Here is a 23,113-nt window from a genome sequence, read left to right as displayed (position 1 = left end):
TTAAACTCACTGAAGACACTTGAAGCAGTCACTTAATAAATAAAAACGTTTAATTTATTATTACAGTACATAAATATATTTGAAGGCATCCAAAAAATTACTAGCAATGACAATGAATAACCTATAATCTGACACAACAGTAAAATATTAATATATATATATACAATATTTGTTGATATTTTGTGAGGCAAGTAACATCTATTGGGAGTCCAATCTTTTTTTGTGGCCAAGGAATAAAATTAAATAACAAATCAAAGCTTAGCACAGAAGTTTATAAATACAAACATGGTATAGATTAGAAATAGATAAACAAGTGGCAGTTCTCTGAAACATATTATTTAAAAAGCAGAAGAGAACTAATTACATTTTGATACCACAAAATCACCAGCAGTTCTCTGTTTAATATTCTTGAAAACAATTTCTTGGCATATAAAAAACAATTTTTTTCCCCAATATTTTGCTATAAAAGCTGATTATCAAAAGGCTGCTCTGCGCTCGGTTCAGTCAGGCCAATCAGAGATTCCAGGAGGTAGGCGCTCGATTCACACGGAGGCAAATAAACAGAGCTAATCAGCTGGAGATGGTGAAAGCTGTCTGAGTGTCTGTGCTCTTTGAACGAGCTGTGGAGCGGCCCGGGAGGATAGTCGCTGTCAAAGAACTCCAGGTCGGAGTCCGAGGACAGGCTGGGGTCCATATACCTGGAGGAGGGATAGTCCAGAGTAGGGGAAGGGGTGTTTGGAAAGCCTTCGAGAGAATCCTCATCCTCAAAGGGGTCCCTGGCTTGGTTTGCATTTTCATCCTGATAATCCGTCGCTGTTGTGCTTTGATTGTCTGTGAATGTGTTTGCTGGATGGGGTCCCGCACTGTCGGGAGTCGTGCTTGTAGAGTTGCTTCTGTCCGGGGTCAGTGGTGCTGCCATGAGTCTCAGTTGGTCACACATAGAGTAGTTGTTATTTTCAGAGTCACAGATGCTGAGGGTACAAGGCGCTCCTTCATGACTGGCGCGAAGACGCCCGCCATCGCAATCGGAGGAAGAAAAAGAGGACTCAGTCGTGTCGCTGCTGCAGCTGTTCTCTTCCACCACCGATCGCTCTGGGAGCAAAATAAAGGAAGGACTGGTGGGAATGGTAAGAGCGACGTCGTCTTCTTCTTCCAAGGTGAAGCCAAAGGGGCACCTGTCGTACGGCTCACTCGTCACCGCGCGGGCCTCACTCGGCTTTTCAGACCCTACGTGGTCTTCTGAAAGTCCTGGCGGGTCCTCTCGGCTCATCGCTTCATCTTGCAGTCGGCGTTCTAATTCGAGTCGCATGACAGTGTGAATGTAATGTGTGTGCACACGCTTTGAGTCAAACTCCACGTGTCCCTCTGTGTTTCCACAGCTGTCCTTAGTGCAGCCGCATGGGAAGTTGAAGCGGTCCACCTGGGGGGGAGGATGAGAAAACTTTAAGGACTGTTGGCACTCTGGATTGTCTCTCTCTGTGCTTCTCGTCATTGTTGGGATTATCTCATCTTTTGGCAAATAAAGCTAATTATATACAGTATATACAGTGGTGTGGAAAAGTGCTTGCCCTCTTCCTGATTTCTTTTTTTTTTGCATGTTTGTCACACTTGATTGTTTCAGATCATCAAACAAATGTAAATATTAGTCAATGACAACACAACTGAACACAAAATGCAGTTTTCAAAGGAAACTTTATTATTATGGGCGGAAAGAACATCCAAAGCTACATGGCCCTGTGTGAAAAAGTGATTGTCCCCTAAACCTAATAACTGGTTGGGCCACCCTTAGCAGCAACAACTGCTAATATAATACAGTTTAATTAATAATTATTTAATTTTAATTAATAATAGTTTAATAATAATATAGTTTCATTTAAAAGCTGCATTTTGTGTTCAGTTGTGTTGTCATTGACTAATAGTTCAATTTGTTCGATGATCTGAAAAATGCACAAAAATAAGAAATCAGGATGAGGGCAAACACTTTTCACACCACTGTAAAACGATAAAACATTGTTGGAGGTGTCTTAACAGAGAGCTCTATTGGCGGACTAGGTGAATCCCATTACATGCATTGTTAGCTGCCTCGAGCTAGCAGCTTTTCTCTGTTAAGAACACACAGAAAAGAGAAAGACGTGCGTTCAAGGATTACGAAGGATGTGCAACATTTTTTAAAAATAGTGCAGTTTTCCTTTAACTGATTTGCTTAGTAATGACAAATTGTACACTTACGCATCTTACCTGGCACTTGATACCTGCCAAGCTGCAGGCACATGTCTCGGGCTCGCAAAAGCCCTGACAGTCGCATCCGCAAGCTTCTCTGGACAGACGCAGAGCGTGAAGCTGCTTCTTCTCCTCCCTGTCGATGCGCTTCACCCCAGCTGCCAGAAGCAGAGCCTGCCGCTGCCTGGAGGAGTGCGGCTGCAGGGAACCCCCATCCTCCAGCTCAGCATCGCTGATGTGGACGTCCTCATTTAGAAGCTGGCCTTCCTCATTGGTGATCTGCTATAAGAGGAGAAGACTGAAGTAAGAAGAAAGCCAATGAACTAAACACTTTATAAAATGAAGTGCACAAACTTTGTGTTTCAGCGCATCAAATCCCTCCTGTCTCAGTCTGAGCAGGTGCCTCTGCCTGCACCGGCGCTCCAGTTCATGCTCCGCCACTGTGTACCTGCGGAGGGCGCTGTGCCGCCGCATCATACCCAGAGTGGCTCCTCCACGGCTGGGCACACTGGTGAAGCCCTGGCAGCGAGGGAAACTGAACACCATCACCTGGTCGAAGCGCACATGACATTGCCTTTTTACCAGCTTGGGCTTTTTCACAATGGAGCCAGCTGTGAAGAAGGGGGAGGGAGGGTGAGAGTTAATCTGCTTTTTAAAAATGACTTTTGAATTGGTTACTGAGGCGTGAACAGCCCGATTCTTTATTAATCATCAAGGATTATCAAGCAACTTTTTCCCTGTTGCAAAATAGTCTGTCAGTTTATGTTCGAAAAAAATGTACAGTATATACTGTATCAGTTGGGGGGGGGGGCACCGCGGGCACCAGGTAGGTGACCCCTGGTATATATCAACAACACACTTGTGGTGTAGGTGAAAAGGTATATTATTAGTATGACCTTTGCTCATTGCTCTTTTTGTCCCCCTTTTTGCTGTTGGCTTTCTTTAAATTTACCAAACATTTCAACTTTATCTTAAATAGTCTTCGTACATTTTATTTACGGAATATTATGACTTTATTCCCATAATATTTTGAATTTATTCCCATAATATTGTATAACCTTTTCCCCGAACTAATTTTCCAAAAAAGTACAACTTTATTTTGTTTGTTTCTCATAATATTACGACTTTTAAAGGAAGTATTTTTCGACACCGGTGCCTTAGATGGACCAAATCAATATGAACCAAACACAGTTGGTGGCTTGGTCTGCAAAATATCAGAAAAGAGGCAAAAATGTCACTATTTTCCAACGTCAAAGTGACATTTGAAAGGCTGAAATCAGAGGATATTTACATTAAAAAAAACTATACATTGAACACCAAAATCATCGATTAATTGTTGCAGCTGTAATTAACTCTAACCACGTATATTAACAACTCAAGTGCCGCAAGGCATGCTGGGAAGCCAGAAACACTCCCAGCGACACTGTGTGAGGGGAAGCGCTGCCAGGTCTCAGTTGTATTTTGGGGAATACATGATGTGGGACAGCCTCACCTAGACTCTACCACATCCAGCAGCCTTGCATTGCATTTAGAGAAAAAAAACAAACTCGAGGGCAGGGGTGTCCAAACTTTTTCCAGAGAGGGCCACATAGGGAAGAACTAGGATGCAACTTTGCCACTTTGATATTTTGTAAAGCAACACATGTAGATATGCTAAGAAGTTATATATATAGATTTATATATATATTTCAAGAAACTGCATCTCGGCTTTGTCATATACTGTAAGTGAAAAAGCCTATTATTAGTATCAACTTCGGTCTTTGCGCTTTTTTCCCCATTTTTGCTGTTTTTCCAATTTCCAATTTTCCAAATATTTCAACTTTCTTCTTAAAGAATCTTTTTTTTCCCCATAATATTATCACTTCATTTCCACAGTATTATAACTTTTTCCCCAACATAATCTTCCAAAAATTACAGCATTTATTTTGTTTCCCAGATTACAATTACTTAAAAAAACAGATTTTTTTCTTTAATATTTCAACTATATTCTACTAAAATGACACTATTCTTCCTCATAATATTACACGTTTATTTTTGTAAAACTGAGACTTTTTTTCTAGCTAGAATATGACTTTTTTTCTGTTTATATTTTTACTTGATAAAATTACAACTGTTTTTCCATTTCTGCGTTTTTTTCCAACTATTTCAACTAGGGATGCCTGATATTGGCTTTTTTGCCGATAACCGATATTGTCCAACTCTCAATTTCCTATTCCGATATCAACCGATACCAATATGTGGATATCACATATCTTTTTCTTGAGTAAAATTGTTGTAAAGTAAGATTAAAGTCGTTTTGTTGGCTACTCCACCCATCTCTGAGTAGATAATTCATGTATTACATATTTTATACAACAACACATTTGTGTTTCTTGTGCTGAGATTTATGTTATTTTTGGAAAGATTTTATTTATTTTTTTGGTAAAGGGGGTACTGTTTAAAATATATGAATTTGCTGATTATTATTTTTATTGATAACTTTCATGTTCTTATTTTATATTCTTATTTTATTGCATTGCCCTGCGACGTCCGGCCATCCAGTCCAACGAATCCGACCACTGTTTGGGTATAACGGGCGCGTGTCCCGCGTTTTTTTTCTAATTAGCAGCCGCCCGGCCGACGATCACATCGCGAGGCGTGAAAACTCACCACACCCTGCCAAGTGCCGCACCAAACTAAAGCCTTATGTCACTTAAACACTTATGTCACTCTCACAACGACAGCAAGTCCCACACGGCAGACATGCTTGTTTTGGCTTTGTGAAGGGAAAGTGGGCGGGAGATGGTCGCTATAGGCTGGCTGCAGCAAACGGGGGCGGAGTTGATCGGCGAAGGGGATCGGCGTTTAAAATCAATACCGTGCATAACGAAGCACCCCTAACAGATACTAGTGTTCTTGTTAAACTCTATTTTTAGAATGTGCAGCGGGCCGCACTTTGGACACCCCTGCTCTAGGGTTTAAATCATTTGGAGTCCAACTGTACAGTATATGTACGATATCAACAGCACCAGTGAAAAAGTCATAAATAATTCTGAGGTCGTGAATGGAGGCGACAGGCGGTCTCTGGGTGGCCAAATGAACACCATATGGTTTGAAAGTTGAAAAAGAGGAGAAAAAATTCCTGCGAAAAGCTGTGTTGCTACCAAATGCAAGAGCAGAGAGAGAGAGGGGAAAAATAATAACAATGTTGGGAATCTTTTTGCAGTGAGGTAACGCGCCAGGTTACTGTTTAGTTTAACAGTTTGGTTTAAACAAAAAAAAAGGTTGTCTGACCTTCGCACATCACTGAGGATGAATTCTTGCCCCGACAGACAGTAAACAAGCGAAGCCAGCTGACTAAGCTTATCTCAGCCTGTGTCTGCATGTCTAAAAAGCATGCTCCACACTGCGCCTCTGTTTGCATCACGACTCCGTTGTGACAGCTTTAAAAAACAGCCGGGCCTGAAACAGTAACACACCGGCTTGCTAAATTAATTATGTTCAAACTTGTCGATGCGCGCACATCGGGTGAAGCCAACGCGATAAAAATGGAGCATTCGACATTCAAATGGACTCCACAGCATCCTATTGCGCAGGCAAATGATCTTCTGCACAACCGGACAGACAGTAACGAGGTGAGCATTATCACAACAGCCTTGAGGTTAGCATTTTCATATCAGTAAGTCATAATAGGGCTGCTGCAGCGCGATAAGAGACACTCCTATAAAACATTAATAGGAAGTGGCCAGATAAGAAGCGGGTTTGCATTATTTGAAAGAAAAGGTAGCTTGGTTGTTGGCTTGGAGACTCACTGGGTAAGCTGGTGGGCGCGGGGGGGCTGTGGGGTGCAAAATCCTGCGTGTCAGAGGAACTGCCCTCCCCGCCCGACTCCCACTCGGAGGACGTGGGCGAAGAGGACGACAGGGAAGAGGAAGAGTCGTTGTCTTCTACCTCAGCGAACTTCCTTTTGAGGACACCTGCCATTGTCGTCACTCTGCGTGAAAACAATAAAACATTCACCGTAGTAAGTACACATGACAACATTTACAAACATGGAGCACTCATTCCTGCATGTATACATGTAACGGACGCAAAAGTGCGTAGGTAAACCTCACTCCCTGAAGCCTTACTCGTCGCGCCGGACATCGAGTCGACGGCTCGGGCTTTTAGCTCAAAGGCTATAGCGCTCTCGACTCTCATTGGGTGGACCCTGGTTCGAGCCCTGGCCGTGCACAGAAACGTATAGAATAAGATACTTGATATCCGGCCTGGACATCAGGGATGCAAATAACAATTATTTTCTTTGTTGATTCATCTGAAGTTTCAATGAATTGGTAAGGCAACCTGCGGCTCCCTTCGCCGAGCACCGTGATGCTTTTTTTTTTTTTTAAACACTGAAGTAGGCGACGGACATTTTTGAAAAGAATATGAAATATCCGACTCGCCGCAAGTCCGTGAATGCATCTAGCCTGCGTCCTGAGTGCTGATTGAATGAGCAAGGGAGGGGGCGGTAGGCAGTGAGTTTCACCGTGCAGGAGAGGAAAAAAAGGTGAGGGCGTTTTGAGATGAGCCTGAAGCAATTTACTGCGCAGGATCGAGATCATAGCAATATAACGAGAAGGGCTCCTAGCCCGTCAAACGATAATCTCCGAGGTGGGGACTTCAGGAGCCGTGGGAGCCGACTGTGCGCTCACCGCTCAGAAAAACATGTGCTTTCACTTTTACGTCCCCAAACACCGACGTCAGGAAAAGTCCCAACATTTGTCGCTAGTCGCTTTCGAGAAAATAAATCACCAAGAAGGTTTGGAAAGTCGCCAGATTCAGCGAGAAAATGGCCAAGTGTGCAATACGGAGATGGGAAGGAGGGGGAAGCCATTCACAGATGGAGAATACAGGAAAGAATCGTTTGTAAAAATACCAGAGCATCCATTCTCCCAATTAAAAAATAAACTGGAAATTATTCCGAAAATGAATTCAGCGCGGGCGTAAACGGTATTGAGCAAACAACACTGATGTGCAAATATGTGAACTCTCACGGACTTTTTAATGTTAAAGTTGGCAACATTTTGTTTTAATTTGACACAAATATGGGAACCGCTCAGAAAGACTTACAGAGTTACGTGTTGAATTTATTTCAGAGTAGGCCCACGCATGTAGGCGCTGTTCTGTTTGTTGAATTTTGGGGTTATAACAGGTAACATTTTAAAAAAGATTACAATTTTTACAAGTTTATACCCCGTGTCATGTTTTGCAGCTTCAGACTATTTATTTTATTTTTTTACAGGAAGAGGAGGGAAAATGGCTCTTGTGATGGTAAAGGTTGCCGACCCCTGCCGAGACCACACGTGTCAAACTCAAGGCCCGGCCGCATCATTTCATGTGCCCCGCAAAAGCCTGGAAATAATGCATGTCAAAAAGACACTTATTTTATTTTATTATTTTAATCTTATTTTTTTAAAAATCTATATTTTTATTTGTATTTTTTTTACTTTTTCAATATAGTTAATTATATTTTTATCATTTTACTTATTAATTTCAATATTATTGATTTTTTTATGTTTGTATTTAAAAATATTGATTATTATATTAAGTAAAAAAAATCAAAAAGATACATAATCTTTCTTGCTAAATGTATTTGTTGTCAATTTTGACAGAAAAGTTCTTATCTTTTGTTGTCAAATACAATTAAATGATTTTATTTGTATTTATTAATGAATAATTACTACAATAACTAATGATCATGTATTATTAATACATTAGTAAGATTAGAATTACTGTATATTATAATAATGATATAATAATTAAAACACAAGAATAATAATTATAGTTTAATCATTTAATCACATTCATACCTGCGCTTGTTGCCTTGACTTCTTTCAATGAAAGTTTGTTGTTAAAACAAGACAAATAATAATCAAATGTGTCATACTATCATGAGGCCATTATACATTAATATAGTTTTACAGGGTAACCATAACTGCGATGTGGCTCAAGGTGAAAACCAGTTTGACGTCCCTGCCCTTGACGGACCAAAACAATATGAATCAAACACACACAGTTAGTGATTTGGTCCACAACATATCAGGAACGAGGCAAAAACGTTGATGACTGTTTTCCAAAGTCAAAGCTGACGTGTGTGAATGTCTTGCTTTGTCTAAAGCGCGAAGATAACAGGTCTGCTTTCATGAATGACTACGAAATTCAAAAATATTCACATTTGAGAGGCTGAAATCAGAGGATATTTACATTTTTTTAATCAAAAAACTATTATTGGAATACCAACATAGATGTCGAATAATTGGATAATCGATGAATCATTGATTTATCGATTCATTTTTGCAGGTCTCGCTGCATCACAAACAAACGCTGCCATTTTACTGAAGGACTCACACCTCACTGTCGTTGGCATGGTGGCCGACACTCCCGACTCACTCCCCATCGCCGGCCAGGGCGAGTTAGCCCCGCGGCCCCGGCCAGCGAGGCGGCAGGAGCAATCACCATGTTCAGAAAATGTATCAAGTTCCATACTTGTGTAGGAAACCTGGATCATGTTAATGAATTGACTTTTCTTTTGCCCTGTCTCTAATATACACATGAATTTACTGTCGAGTGCCATGTTTTTGACTTGATCGATTATTTTCAGTCCTTGTCTTCATTTCTATTTTAAAAAACGTCCCGTGCCAGCTCTCCTTCCAGGACCTCCCATGCAGAATGACCAAAACGGCCACTGGAAGCAGAACAAGACTAGAGCTGCAACAAGCAACTGATGATTAATCGACAACGACTTTGGTATTCAATTCATGGTTTTTTATTTGAAAATGTAAATATCCTCAATAATGTGAATATTTTTTAAGTTCTTTAGTCATCCAAACCACTAACTGTTTGTGTTTGGTTCATATTGATTTGGCCCAACTAGGGCCGAACCGATCACTCGATTAATCCAAACAACAAAACTTCAGATTAATCGACTACGAAAATAATAATTAGTTAAACAAGACAATGAAGAGTCTAACCATTTTGCTAATAATAATGGTAAAACAGCGTGATTGGCCCTGAAAAACATCGTCCTAGAGGACCGTGATCTCAATTCTACCGATGTTTTGCAAAGAAATGAGCAGGCGTTGGCCTCGCTTCTCGTCCTTCCTGACTGATTCCTGGCTAGTTTTGTATTTTTACCAGTAGAACGAAGCCGAACGGATGGTGCAGCCAATCCATACGCGCTCTGGCCACAAAGTTTGCACAGTGTCAAGAGTATGGAGGAGACACCAGGAAATAGGCCAGGACACCAAGAGAGGTTGAGAGTGGGGTAAAAGTGCAACTACCCAAGCGAGGAGAAACAGGATGTAGCTTGCTAACTAAAGCCTACGTCACAACGCCTACGTTTTTCTGTTCGTGGAGAGCGTAGTTGTGGTGACAATGAAGGAGTAAGATCTCGACACACTCATGGAGGACGTACAAAATATCTGAACGTGCGTTGGTCTAATTATGTACACACGTACGACGTCTGCAAGTGTGATGTACAAAAAAAATTGACATTTTGCCCAAACCTGACACCAGCAAAACATGCGAAAGACACTCGTTGGCCGTACGGACGATGCACGAAGACGTACAAAGTGCGTATATCTGTCTTGTAATCTGAAAAAAAATGTAAGCGCCTGTAGAGTTTGTTTGACATGACAAAGAACCTCTGCGGCCGATCTGTGGCTCGAACATCAGCACATCACACGCATGCCCTCCGTGCGTTTCTTGCTTTTTTTTAACATAGACTGGTCGTAGAAGCCCGTACGACCTGCTGTGACCTACGCTTAAAGGGTTCCTGACATGATTGATCAATTTTGCTTAAATATGTTATATATTGTTTGTAATTATGTTCTACATTGTTCGATATTTTAAAGCGAACAGTAAATTTGCAATAATTCCGTTTATAGTTCACAGCGCCAGCCATGACGAGCTACTGTAGCTCATGTCTCATTTCCGTAACTGACGCCATCCGAGTACTATCGCTCAAACAAACATAGCGGTTTACGAGACAGAGGATGTTTACAGTGATTATAGCAAAGATTTGAGCGATGTGTTCATAGTTTTCGCGGAGAAAAGAAGGAAGAAACATTTACCGATAATATAGACAAATTGCAGAACATGGACTTAAGACTTAAGACACACTCTGGAATTGCCTATCCTTCAATTATTGTTTTAAACCAGCTTCTTAATGAGCGTAAACAGGTCTTTATAACCCTTTTTATTGTATATTTCGCCGTCTTCGCAGCCACCGCTGCTGTCCCCGCTACCCACCGTCAACATATGGCTGTGAAAAGATCTTTATATAACATGTTTTATGCTTCGCAGCCGTGTCGCTATCGTGGAATAGTGTTTACAATGCATTATGTAAACAAGACACAAGTTACTCTGTTCTGTGCCAACTTTAACGTAGTGGTCGTTCTTGTTTTTGTCTTGTGTACGGGCAGACTAGGATCCTTTTTCAAAATGTGTTTATATAATGTACTTGTATAATGTACTAAGTCAAATGCTTCTCGTAAAGGTGTTCCTTTGAAGTAGTCATCAGTGAAATGAACACTGCAAAAAAAAAAAAAGAACTCGAGGTGGGCTTCCATCTGTCTCTCGTTCTCTGCACTTGCTTCGTCCATTTTTATCTTAATCCTTCCTCTTTTGGAAAAGAAAACAAACCTACAGCATTACTCGGAAACTGTCAACATGCAGCAGCAACACAACATTTTGGCATGACTACTATTTTGATAGAAAATATACTGAGCCATCTACCTCGAGAAGCGTTTGTTTACTCTGCTTTAGCTGAGAGGCGTCACCCCGATGACATCACTTCCGGAATGAGCCTGGACTGCGAGCGCTAGTTCGTCACGGGTGGCGCCATCTGGAAGTGCTATAAATGTAATGTTTGTGAATTTACCGTTCGCTTGCAAAAATTGAACAATGTAAAACATAATTACTAACAATATATAACATACCGTTAGTCGCACTTTTTTCATGGTTTGGCTGGTCCTGTGACTTATACTCCGGAGCGACTTATATGTTTTTTTTTCCACACTGACAGCCGCGAGAGGGCGCTCTAGGCCTGCGTGCCAGTATCTGTTACCCCTATCATCCTGTACCACTGAAAATGTACAACTGACAACTGAGAAAGACGGAACACAAACGCCCCCAAAAAGAAAATGATACTGGGCAGAATACAAGCTGCAAGTAAACTAGTTATGTTATGTTGTTTAGGCTGTAGTATATAAATCTGAATAACTGCTAATAAGTTAGGCTAACATACCACCTATTCACGTTACGTTAACAGACGACCATTTAGCCTGTTGGTCTCCATTTTATTGTTTATACTATAACTTGCCGTTCAAGATGAAACGTCTGTTCTTGGTCGCTGGTTTTATAAAATTAATTCCTCCCCAAAAATGTGACTTATAGTCCAGTGCAACTTATATATGTTTGTGTCTTCTACATTGTGCATTTTTGGCTGGTGCGACTTACACTCCGGAGCGATTTACCGTCCGTAAAATACGGTATTTCAGCAAAGTTGATGAATTATGTCAGGGACCCTTTAAGACGGATAAACAAACAAAAAGTACATCTCTCCACCATTTTTGCTCACAGTTAGGCCTTGGCGGAGTACTGTATCGCCTGAGTGGCATTATAGTGATAGAACATTGCACAGTAACATATACTGCATCTACATAACTTTCCTAACGCTCGAAGGCATCGCATTAAAGAGCGAGGCGCTGCATCTGTGCTGGCCAAGCCGGTTTTTGGCAACTAGTTTGTTTAAGCTAATTGCATATTGATAGTACGTATCCTTAACGTTGATGCTTTTTTTGTGCTCAACTTGAGTCAGTTCAGCAAAAAAACAAAAAAAAAAAGAAAAAATTAACAGCTTTTTCTTCTCCCAGCAGGGTAATTAACATTCCAGTGATTCCTCGTGTTTTTGGTGACGGCTGTGAGGCCTGAGGAGGGCTTAAAGAAGCAATTTTTGGGACGTGAACGTGGAAGATGAATCCAAACGCTGAGGGTTAAAGCCATATCAGGAGGGCTTTCAAGGAAAGTGGACTCTTAATCTTGAGATATCTGTCACAGTTTATTACACAAGCGGTGCTTTTGGATGAAAGGCGTGAGTGAAGGCGAGCAAGATTAAAGGATCATTTCTGCTAGTTAAAGAATGTAAAAAAAATTTAATAAAAAATTCACTCGAGGAACATGATCCGTGTCAAAACACATGCTGAGTCATTTACAGCAAGCCAGTTAATCATTACAATTCTGGACTTTATAGTGGGAATGGTGTAAAACAACCCAACGTGGAAATGATTGCATTTCTGTATGGCTCAAAGCAAGCCTTCAACCCCCCAGTAGCAATAAAATACAGCAGGTAAACAGTGGCAACGCTTCTGGTTGATCTGCACTGACAGGTTGCTTTCCTGCACTGTCTTAAGTTAACACAACCATATTCAAGGTGTGTGTGTGTGTGTGTGTGTGTGTGTGTGTGTGTGTGTGTGTGCGTGTGCGTGTGCGTGTGCGTGTGCACCCAGCAACAAATATGCAATACAACAAGAGGCACCGTTTAGACCAGGGGTGTCCAAAGTGGGGCTTGAGGGCTATTTGCGGCATACGGTTTGTTTTCCATAAAACTAACAAAAAAAACCCAGCAAAAATGAGGAAAAATAGAGCAAAAAATGTCAAGAGAAAAAGCTGAAATGTTGATACTAATAATTCATAGTCACACAAAGCTTTGCCGAAGTGTTTTTTCAATACGCAGCCTTTGGTTTTTCGGTCTGGACACCCCCGGTATGCAGATACCTCATACATGGTGGCCAACGGGGCAGCAGCGATGCCCAAACGATCCAAAACCAAAAACACATAAACGCCATAAAACACATGCAACGGGAAAATGCTGCAAACCAATAAACGCTGCAGGATCAAAACTTAATGCGTCCACAACTGCATGAGAGAAATGCTGCAATTTCACGGAACAAAACTGCTAGCCAAGCTACCAGGGGCGCCAGACCTGAGGGATATCCGTCTTTGAAGGCATGAGGGAGATGCCCAGAAGAATGGTTCAGTGAAACTTGCAGCATTTCACTCATGCAGTTTGTTTTGGGGGTTTTGTGTGCATTTTTGGAATTTGCAGCATTTTTCTTTTGCGTTTACGTTTTTGATCCTGGACCGTTTGTCACGGGTGTCCAAAGTACGGGCCGCAGGCCATTTGCGGGCCGCGGCACACTGTAGAAATAAAATGAAACCAAAAAACCCAGCAAAAATTGAAAAAATAGTTTAAAAAAAGTCAAAATGTAAAGAGAATAGAAGAAGTTTGGACACCCCTTGCTTATGTAATTGCAGCATTTTTAATTTTCAGCAGCATTTCCCCCCGTTGTTTTATGGCAGGGGTGTACAAAGTGCGGCCCGGGGGCCATTGGAGGCCCACGGCTGTTTTTTTTGTTGTTTTTTTTATTAAATCTGCCCGCAGCACATTGTAAAATATAATTTAACAAGAAAACTAAAAAAGGGGGAAAAAACCCAGCAAAAATGGAAAAATCTGCAGTAATTTTACATGAATAAAGTCAAAATATTAAGAGCAAAAGTTGTAATCTAACGAGAAAAAGCAGTAATTTTACGAGAATAACGTTGTAATATTATGAGGGAGAATAACATCTTTTTTTTAGCATGAACTTGAATTGTTAAAGAAAAAAAAGACCTCATTTTATCAAAGCTGTAGTATTATGCGAAACAAACAAAACAATGAATAAAAAATAAAATAAAAGTCATAACATCATAAGAATAAAGTCAAAATATTGCATAAATAAAGTCATAATTACAAGAAGACAATTTACATGAAGAAAGCTGGAAATAGGTGGGAGAAAAAACAGCAAAAATGGAAAAAAAAAAAACGCTTGCAATTTTATGAGAATAAAGTAAAAACATTAGGAGAAAAAAGGCGTCTTCTAACAAGAAAAAAAGTCACAATTTTGCAAAAACAAACTTGTAATATTCTGAGGAAAAATATTGACATTTTAGTAGCATAGAGGTTAAATATTAATAATTGTAAAAGGTCTAATATTATGAGAAACAAACAAAGCACGTAATTTTTGTAATTTTTGCAAATTTTGGGGGAAAAAGCGATACTATTATGGGAATGAAGTCATAATATTACAAAAAAAATTTTACAAAGATTAAGAACCAAGTTTAACAATTTTAAAAATTGAAAAAAATAGCAAAAATGGGGGGAGAGGGGGGAGCAAATATCAAAGTTGATACTAATAATATGGTTTTTCATCTACAGTATATCACAAAGCTGAGATGCACATTTTTCTTGAAATATATACAACTTCTTATGCTTTACAAAATATCAGAGTGGCCATTGCATCTTTTCGTTTTTCAGTATGTGGAACAAGTTTGGACATTCCTGGTGTTTCTGGACGATTCCTGTGTTTGCTGTCGACCACCATGCACATACACGAACCGGCAGCGGCTCTCTATTCCCTAAACATCGCATTCAATGTTCTTAGTGCTGCATCTGGCTTCAGCTAGATGTTACATGTGGCTCTCCGCTGGGTGCACATCATTTATTTAAAAGGTCTCAGCCCAGGCAAGCTCGTGTGGAGCTGGAGGAGGCAGCACACTTGGAAATGATAGACTTGTTTATTAAAGGTAACTAACTGCGGCCACGACAGCATGCATACAACGCCACTGTGCAACGCTATGAGTTTTCACTGAAGGAGTCCTTTCCTGCTTTGCTATAATAACAGTCATTATGCTGCTGACCTCTTCACCCCTTGCAGAGACATGTCAGCTACAATTACAACACTGTTCTCGCTTGCTGTGCTACATAAACACTCACAGCAATCAATTCACTCTCAAGTACGGATGAGCGCTGAATATTCTAACAGCTGTGCAACAATCCAAACTGCACGGGACTGGCTATGGAGTGGTAGTGACGTCACCAATGAAGCGATAACGGCGAAAAGGTCAAAAAGTAAACAGATAAAATGCATGTCAAAACCACGGGGTGTTGCAGTTCATGTGAAATTACTCACCACGGCTCCCGCAGCAGCATATTGATGAAGATGAAGTTGTGGCTCTGCAGTCAGCGTACGTGTGAGGAGCTAATGTTACACTGTAGTAGCTGCTTGAACGCCTCAGGACTCTGCTGGCACCTAACAAAGACTATACGCGTAGCAGCGAGATAACTCCCTGCTCCGAGTTCAGTTCCGGCTAGCAAACCAATAACAAGCTAGCAAAGCAGGTTAGCTATCCTTTCTTATATTTTACTGTGATTAAAAAAAAGAAAAAATGTGACACGACCTGCTGACTACAACACAGTCAGCCACATAGACATGATAATACATGTCGTACACAAGGCATTTCATGACAAAGAAGTCACCTTAGCTAAATGCTATCATGGCTGTCTAAATTCGTCTAAAAAGCCAACTGTTGTAATTAAGAAACAAAACAGACCAAAAAACCACCACACGAATAATAAAGTTATGTGAGCCCCAACTCCTCCATTTTACACGCTTTAGCAGCAGATAACCTGTATGACAAAGGAAAGCAAGCGTCGCTCAAAGGGATCTATCTTGCTTTTCTATTAGCGCCGTTGCTCTTCGATTTCTGTCTGTTGTGCTCAGCCACAGCACAGTGACGTAACAGGGAGCTAAATAAACTTTAAACCTCCAGCTGAACATGCACTTTATGGTACCTTCCCGATGCTTCGGTGCAAACCGAATCATCTAACTAAACACACTCAACTCAACTCAACTGACATGAGGTGCTCAAATGTTATAACATGTTCTGCTATCCAAAAGTCAGTCTTTTAAATTGCTGTTCAACATGATATTGATTATATGTACGTAGACCCGCTGAAGGCAATATAAACATTATACGGACACAATATTAGGAATGCCTGCACAATCTAACGAGCTTTCACATTTTTTTAAGCCAATAATGTATGCTTTGCATAACAAGATCAATGTTTTTGAAAAATAATTCACACTCCTGTCACTCTGTAAAAAAACAACTACTTTATTTCATTGCTTTGTTTTGTTTTGGGTTTTTTTCGAGCCTATCTGGCTAGTTTACATACTCTTGTCAATCTCCATTAATGTCTTATTTGTAGCAGTGTTTTGAAAAAGAATTCACACTCATGTCAAAAAATACCAAAAAAAAACCCAACAAATTTGTTTGTATTCATTTGTTGTTTCTTTCAAGCCCATTTGGCGAGTTTATTTATGCTTGTAAATCTCCATCATTTTCTTATCAGTATCAGTGTTTTGAAAAATAATTCACACTCATGTCGCCTTGTAAGAAAAAAATGCCAAAAAAACCCAACAAATTTATTTTTATTAGTTTTTTTTTGTTTCGTTCAAGCCTGTTTGGCCAGTTTACATACTCTTGTAAATCTCCTTTTTTTATTTTATTTTTTTTTACAACTACCAGTGTTTTGAAAAATAATTCACACTCGTGTCACTTTGTGAGAAAAAATGCCAAAAACAACAGCTACTTTATTTTTATTTAGTTTTATGTTTATTTTTCCAGCCCGTTTGGCTAGCTTACTTACTCTTGTAAATCTCCATTATTTTCTTATCAGTATTAATGTTTTTATTATTAATTAAAAATAATTCATACTTATTTCACTTTGAAAAAAAATTCAGAAAAAAAATCATTTATTTTTACTAGTTTTTTTGTTTTTTTGAACCCCATTTGGCTGGTTTACTTCCTCTTTTAAATCTCCATTATTTTCATATCAGCATCAATGTTGTGAAAAAGAACTCACACTTATGTCACTTTGTACAGAAAAATGCCCCCCCAAAAAACCCAACTCATTTATTTATTATTGGGGGGGGGTTTAAGCCTATCTGGCTAGTTTGCTTACTCTTGTAAATCTCCATTGTTTTCTTATGAGTCAAATATGTTTATAATATTTTTTGAAATAATTTTCATAATAATGTTTTGAAGTAGTCTATGAACCATTCGGTTTTTGGAATTTTTCTTTTTTAATTAAAGTAACTTATAGGTTGGTGGTCAAATGTAGACTGGATTAGCAAACATTCCAGTGTCCCGCTTTTAAAGATAATCACAGGCGACTCGCTGTCCCTGACTGGGAGGAAAATGAAGCTCATTGCTCAGAGTGCGTGGCAGATTAACAGATGGAAAGGCAGACAAAATACCCTCGAGCTGGAGCTTTGACTCCATGTTGATGCGGTACTTTGATTTGATGATTCTCACTAAAATACAGCACTAATACCTGCTGGGTCAAGTGCACTGGCTGAGAGAAGGGTGTGTGTTCTGCTTGACCCACTTTGGCTGGAGGGGAAGACGCTTTCACTGACAGAGCATACAGACTAACCCACATTTGTTTGTTTTTTATTTGTTTTCATGAGAACATGCAAGGCTGTGTATCAAACCTGGTGTCTCAGCTCGGAAAAATTCATGTAAAATTTCTCGGTATCGATACAGGCATCAGCAATGGTGTGTATTGTATTTACTTGGTATCAGATCGACATCAAAATTTGCAGTATCCCCCATCCCCGGCCTGCAATCAACACAGTGAACGAGGCAGTGAAGTTTCCAGTCATTGTTACTGCTCACTTCTCACCGCAGTCACAGTCAACCCTGATTTCCATTCACGTGTCAAATGAACGCCTCAAGGTTATCATTCATCTGGACAGGCGCTCTTCAGTCGTACCTGCTCTTCCTGTCGCAGACAGTGAGGGTTGTTTCAGTTCAGCATGTTATGTAATTTATAGTTAACCTACATTCTGGTGGCCTCTCAGGTTGCTGGTGCTCGCTCTTGTGGCCCCATTTCAGACTCAGTCAGGCTCCGCCGCTGATGGCCCACATACAGCGATATCTTGATGAAGTCTGACAAAGCTTCAGGCATGAAAAGCCTGATGTAGTTCTTCCCACAAATTGCAATCAGGGATTGATTGCTTTGAATGTGCCACTCTTCGTCTCTTACCCTGGAAGTATTGCAAGAAATATCAGTGGTGTGTTGTTGTCTGTGTGACCACAGGTAGATGAAACGCTGTAACATGTGTCAGGTCCAAAATGTGGACACGTTAGCATATGTGAAAATACATTTTGCTGGAGAAGTCTTAGAAGTAAAAGTGAAACAAAAGTGTTATGTTTTGACCTTGTTGTTTTGGCTGTGAGACGCAGGCGCCCAGACGGAACAGTGAAGAAGTATGCACATAAATTTGCACACAACACTGTTGTTTTTAAAAGCTTGCATGGTTTGACAGAAATTACACACTTCTTAAACAATACTCTGATAAAATGGTACAGTGTGTACTACGGCCCGGCTGATTCGACGATTTAATCGGCCGATTACAGCCAGTACAGAACAATGTGTGATTGGCCAAAAGTTCACCGAGAGACACCGATGTTAACACTTATTTTTCACAAATAAAATGCAGATAATATTGTGTTTTTCTTAGAAATGAATGATAGAACCCTACCGATTAATTGGCCGATTACAGCCATTAGAGAATAATTGGTACTTGGCCAAATGTTGAGTGACTTATTTTTCACTGAAAGTGCAGCTAATATACTTGTTTTGACAGAAATTACACACTTCTTAGTCAATATTCTGTTAAAACAGTATAATGCATACTGTGGAACAGGCAAATTATCTGATTTAATCGGCCAATTATAGCCTTTAGAGAGTAAACAGCCAAAAATTGGCCTATTGACACCGTTAACGCTTAGTTTTGAATAATGAAACGCAAGTAATATGGTGTTTCTTAGAAATGAATGATAGGGCCCGACTGATTATAGCCACTAGAGAATAATCAGTACTTGGCCAAAAGTGGAACGATGGACGCAGATGTTAACACGTATTTTTCACTAATAAAATGCAGGTAATATGTTGTTTCTCATAGAAATGAACGATAGGGCCCGAGTGATTAATCGGCCAATGACAGCCATTACAGAATACGTAACCGCAATTGGACAAACGTTGGCCAGTTGACGCAGATGATAAGACTTATTTTTCGCTCATGAAATGCAGCTACTAATGCATATGCCAGGTCAAAAATGTGGACACATTGGCTTTAGTAAACATACACTTTGCTGGAGAAGCGCAAGTCAAAGTGAAGCAAAAGTGTTGTGTTTTGCCATTGTTGTTTTGACTGTGACACACAGGCGCCCAGACGGAACGGTGAACAAGTATGCACACTGATACGCACACGACTTCTTTTCCAAAAGTTGCACTTTGATGTTTTGACAGAAATTACACACTTCTTAATCAATATTCTGTTAAAACGGTATAGTGTAAACTGGTCCACCAATGTAAGCCACTGATTATAGCCATGAGAGAATAATGGGCAATCGGCATAAAGCTGGCCGATTGACGCAGATGTTAACACTTATTTTTCACTGATAAAAACCAAGTAATACAGTCAGAAAACTATGAAAACAATCTGTTGCATTTGTCAGTAACAGTTAAATATCCATATTGACTGACCACCCCCCATAGCTACATGTACATATGTTTTGGTTCACTACTACCTTCACCGTGCTTCGTAGCTTCATAGCTTCATAGCTTCATAGCTTCGTAGCTTCATAGCTTCGTAGCTTCATAGCTTCATAGCTTCGTAGCTTGGTAGCTTCATAGCTTCGTAGCTTCGTAGCTTCATAGCTTCGTAGCTTCGTAGCTTCATAGCTTCATAGCTTCATAGCTTCGTAGCTTCGTAGCTTCATAGCTTCATAGCTTCGTAGCTTCGTAGCTTCAGAGCTTCATAGCTTCATAGCTTCATAGCTTCATAGCTTCGTAGCTTCATAGCTTCGTAGCTTCGTAGCTTCATAGCTTCATAGCTTCGTAGCTTCGTAGCTTCGTAGCTTCATAGCTTCATAGCTTCGTAGCTTCGTAGCTTCATAGCTTCATAGGTTTCGTAGCTTCATAGCTTCATAACTTCATAGCTTCATAGCTTCGTAGCTTCATAGCTTCGTAGCGTCGTAGCTTCATAGCTTCGTAGCTTCGTAGCTTCATAGCTTCGTAGCTTCATAGCTTCGTAGCTTCGTAGCTTCATAGCTTCATAGCTTCGTAGCTTCATAGCGTCATAGCTTCATAGCTTCATAGCTTCATAGCTTCGTAGCTTCGTAGCTTCAGAGCTTCATAGCTTCATAGCTTCATAGCGTCATAGCTTCGTAGCTTCATAGCTTCGTAGCTTCGTAGCTTCATAGCTTCGTAGCTTCGTAGCTTCGTAGCTTCATAGCTTCATAGCTTCGTAGCTTCATAGCTTCATAGCTTAGTAGCTTCATAGCTTCATAGCTTCGTAGCTTCGTAGCTTCATAGCTTCATAGCTTCATAGCTTCGTAGCTTCATAGCTTCATAGCTTCGTAACTTCATAACTTTGTAGCTTCATAGCTTCGTAGCTTCATGGCTTAGTAGCTTCATAGCTTCATAGCTTCATAGCTTCATAGCTTCGTAGCTTCGTAGCTTCATAGCTTTGTAGCTTCATAGCTTCGTAGCTTCGTACCTTTATAGCTCCATAGCTTAGTAGCTTCATAGCTTAGTAGCTTCATAGCTTCGTAGCTTCATAGCTTCGTAGCTTCGTAGCTTCATAGCTTCATAGCTTCATAGCTTCATAGCTTCATAGCTTCACAGCTTCGTAGCTTCATAGCTTCATAGCTTAGTAGCTTCGTAGCTTCGTAGCTTCATAGCTTCTTAGCTTCGTAACTTCATAGCTTCATGGCTTAGTAGCTTCATAGCTTCATCGCTTCATAGCTTCGTAGCTTCATAGCTTCGTAGCTTCGTAGCTTCATAGCTTCGTAGCTTCGTAGCTTCGTGGCTTCGTAGCTTCGTAGCTTCGTAGCTTCGTAGCTTCGTAGCTTCATAGCTTCGTAGCTTCGTAGCTTCATAGCTTCATAGGTTTCGTAGCTTCATAGCTTCATAGCTTCATAGCTTCATAGCTTCGTAGCTTCATAGCTTCGTAGCTTCGTAGCTTCATCGCTTCATAGCTTCGTAGCTTCGTAGCTTCATAGCTTCATAGCTTCGTAGCTTCATAGCTTCATCGCTTCATAGCTTCGTAGCTTCATAGCTTCGTAGCTTCGTAGCTTCGTAGCTTCGTAGCTTCGTAGCTTCATAGCTTCGTAGCTTCGTAGCTTCGTAGCTTCGTAGCTTCATAGCTTCGTAGCTTCGTAGCTTCATAGCTTCATAGGTTTCGTAGCTTCATAGCTTCATAGCTTCATAGCTTCATAGCTTCGTAGCTTCATAGCTTCGTAGCTTCGTAGCTTCATAGCTTCATAGCTTCGTAGCTTCGTAGCTTCATAGCTTCATAGCTTCGTAGCTTCATAGCTTCATAGCTTCGTAGCTTCGTAGCTTCGTAGCTTCGTAGCTTCATAGCTTCGTAGCTTCGTAGCTTCATAGCTTCATAGGTTTCGTAGCTTCATAGCTTCATAGCTTCATAGCTTCATAGCTTCGTAGCTTCATAGCTTCGTAGCTTCGTAGCTTCATAGCTTCATAGCTTCGTAGCTTTGTAGCTTCATAGCTTCATAGCTTCGTAGCTTCATAGCTTCATAGCTTAGTAGCTTCATAGCTTCATAGCTTCGTAGCTTCGTAGCTTCATAGCTTCATAGCTTCGTAGCTTCATAGCTTCATAGCTTCGTAACTTCATAACTTTGTAGCTTCATAGCTTCGTAGCTTCATGGCTTAGTAGCGTCATAGCTTCATAGCTTCATAGCTTCATAGCTTCGTAGCTTCGTAGCTTCATAGCTTCGTAGCTTCATAGCTTTGTAGCTTCGTACTTTTATAGCTCCACAGCTTAGTAGCTTCATAGCTTCGTAGCTTCATGGCTTAGTAGCTTCATAGCTTCATAGCTTCATAGCTTCATAGCTTCGTAGCTTCGTAGCTTCATAGCTTTGTAGCTTCATAGCTTCGTAGCTTCGTACCTTTATAGCTCCATAGCTTAGTAGCTTCATAGCTTAGTAGCTTCATAGCTTCATAGCTTCGTAGCTTCGTAGCTTCATAGCTTCATAGCTTCGTAGCTTCATAGCTTCATAGCTTAGTAGCTTCATAGCTTCATAGCTTCGTAGCTTCGTAGCTTCATAGCTTCATAGCTTCGTAGCTTCATGGCTTAGTAGCGTCATAGCTTCGTAGCTTCATAGCTTAGTAGCTTCATAGCTTCGTAGCTTCATAGCTTCGTAGCTTCATAGCTTCATAGCTTCATAGCTTCATAGCTTCACAGCTTCGTAGCTTCATAGCTTCATAGCTTAGTAGCTTCGTAGCTTCGTAGCTTCATAGCTTCTTAGCTTCGTAACTTCATAGCTTCATGGCTTAGTAGCTTCATAGCTTCATAGCTTCATCGCTTCATAGCTTCGTAGCTTCATAGCTTCGTAGCTTCGTAGCTTCATAGCTTCATAGCTTAGTAGCTTCATAGCTTCATAGCTTCGGAGCTTTGTAGCTTCATAGCTTCATAGCTTCGTAGCTTCATAGCTTCATAGCTTCGTAGCTTCGTAGCTTCATAGCTTCGTAGCTTCATAGCTTCGTAGCTTCGTACCTTTATAGCTCCATAGCTTAGTAGCTTCATAGCTTCGTAGCTTCATAGCTTCGTAGCTTCATAGCTTCATAGCTTCATAGCTTCGTAACTTCATAACTTTGTAGCTTCATAGCTTCGTAGCTTCATGGCTTAGTAGCGTCATAGCTTCATAGCTTCATAGCTTCATAGCTTCATAGCTTCATAGCTTTGTAGCTTCGTAGCTTCATAGCTTCGTAGCTTCATAGCTTCGTAGCTTCGTACCTTTATAGCTCCATAGCTTAGTAGCTTCATAGCTTCGTAGCTTCATAGCTTCGTAGCTTCGTAGCTTCATAGCTTCATAGCTTCATAGCTTCATAGCTTCACAGCTTCGTAGCTTCATAGCTTCATAGCTTAGTAGCTTCGTAGCTTCGTAGCTTCATAGC

The 23,113-nt window shown here is 40.5% G+C and overlaps 1 protein-coding gene across 2 annotated transcripts; it reads right to left on the bottom strand.

Annotated features, from left to right (window-relative positions):
• Positions 1-69: 69 nt before the first annotated feature.
• LOC129177716 (cysteine/serine-rich nuclear protein 1-like) lies at positions 70-15,325 on the bottom strand. Of its 2 annotated transcripts, none has more exons than XM_054769120.1 (6): positions 15,252-15,325; positions 10,978-11,095; positions 6,012-6,193; positions 2,575-2,831; positions 2,239-2,502; positions 70-1,420 (listed from the first exon to the last, which is right to left on the bottom strand). In XM_054769120.1, exons 3-6 carry the CDS (start codon positions 6,181-6,183, stop codon positions 461-463), a joined length of 1,653 nt encoding a protein of 550 aa, XP_054625095.1. In that variant the 5' UTR covers positions 6,184-6,193; positions 10,978-11,095; positions 15,252-15,325; the 3' UTR covers positions 70-460. The 2 variants fall into 2 exon arrangements, with proteins under 2 accessions (XP_054625095.1, XP_054625096.1); XM_054769121.1 differs by having other exon boundaries at positions 2,239-2,499.
• Between the last annotated feature and the right edge of the window lie 7,788 nt (positions 15,326-23,113).

The sequence above is a fragment of the Dunckerocampus dactyliophorus genome, chromosome 2, assembly GCF_027744805.1.
Source record: "Dunckerocampus dactyliophorus isolate RoL2022-P2 chromosome 2, RoL_Ddac_1.1, whole genome shotgun sequence".
NCBI classification, from domain to species: Eukaryota; Metazoa; Chordata; class Actinopteri; order Syngnathiformes; family Syngnathidae; genus Dunckerocampus; species Dunckerocampus dactyliophorus.
This window is presented reverse-complemented; position numbering and strand designations above follow the sequence as displayed.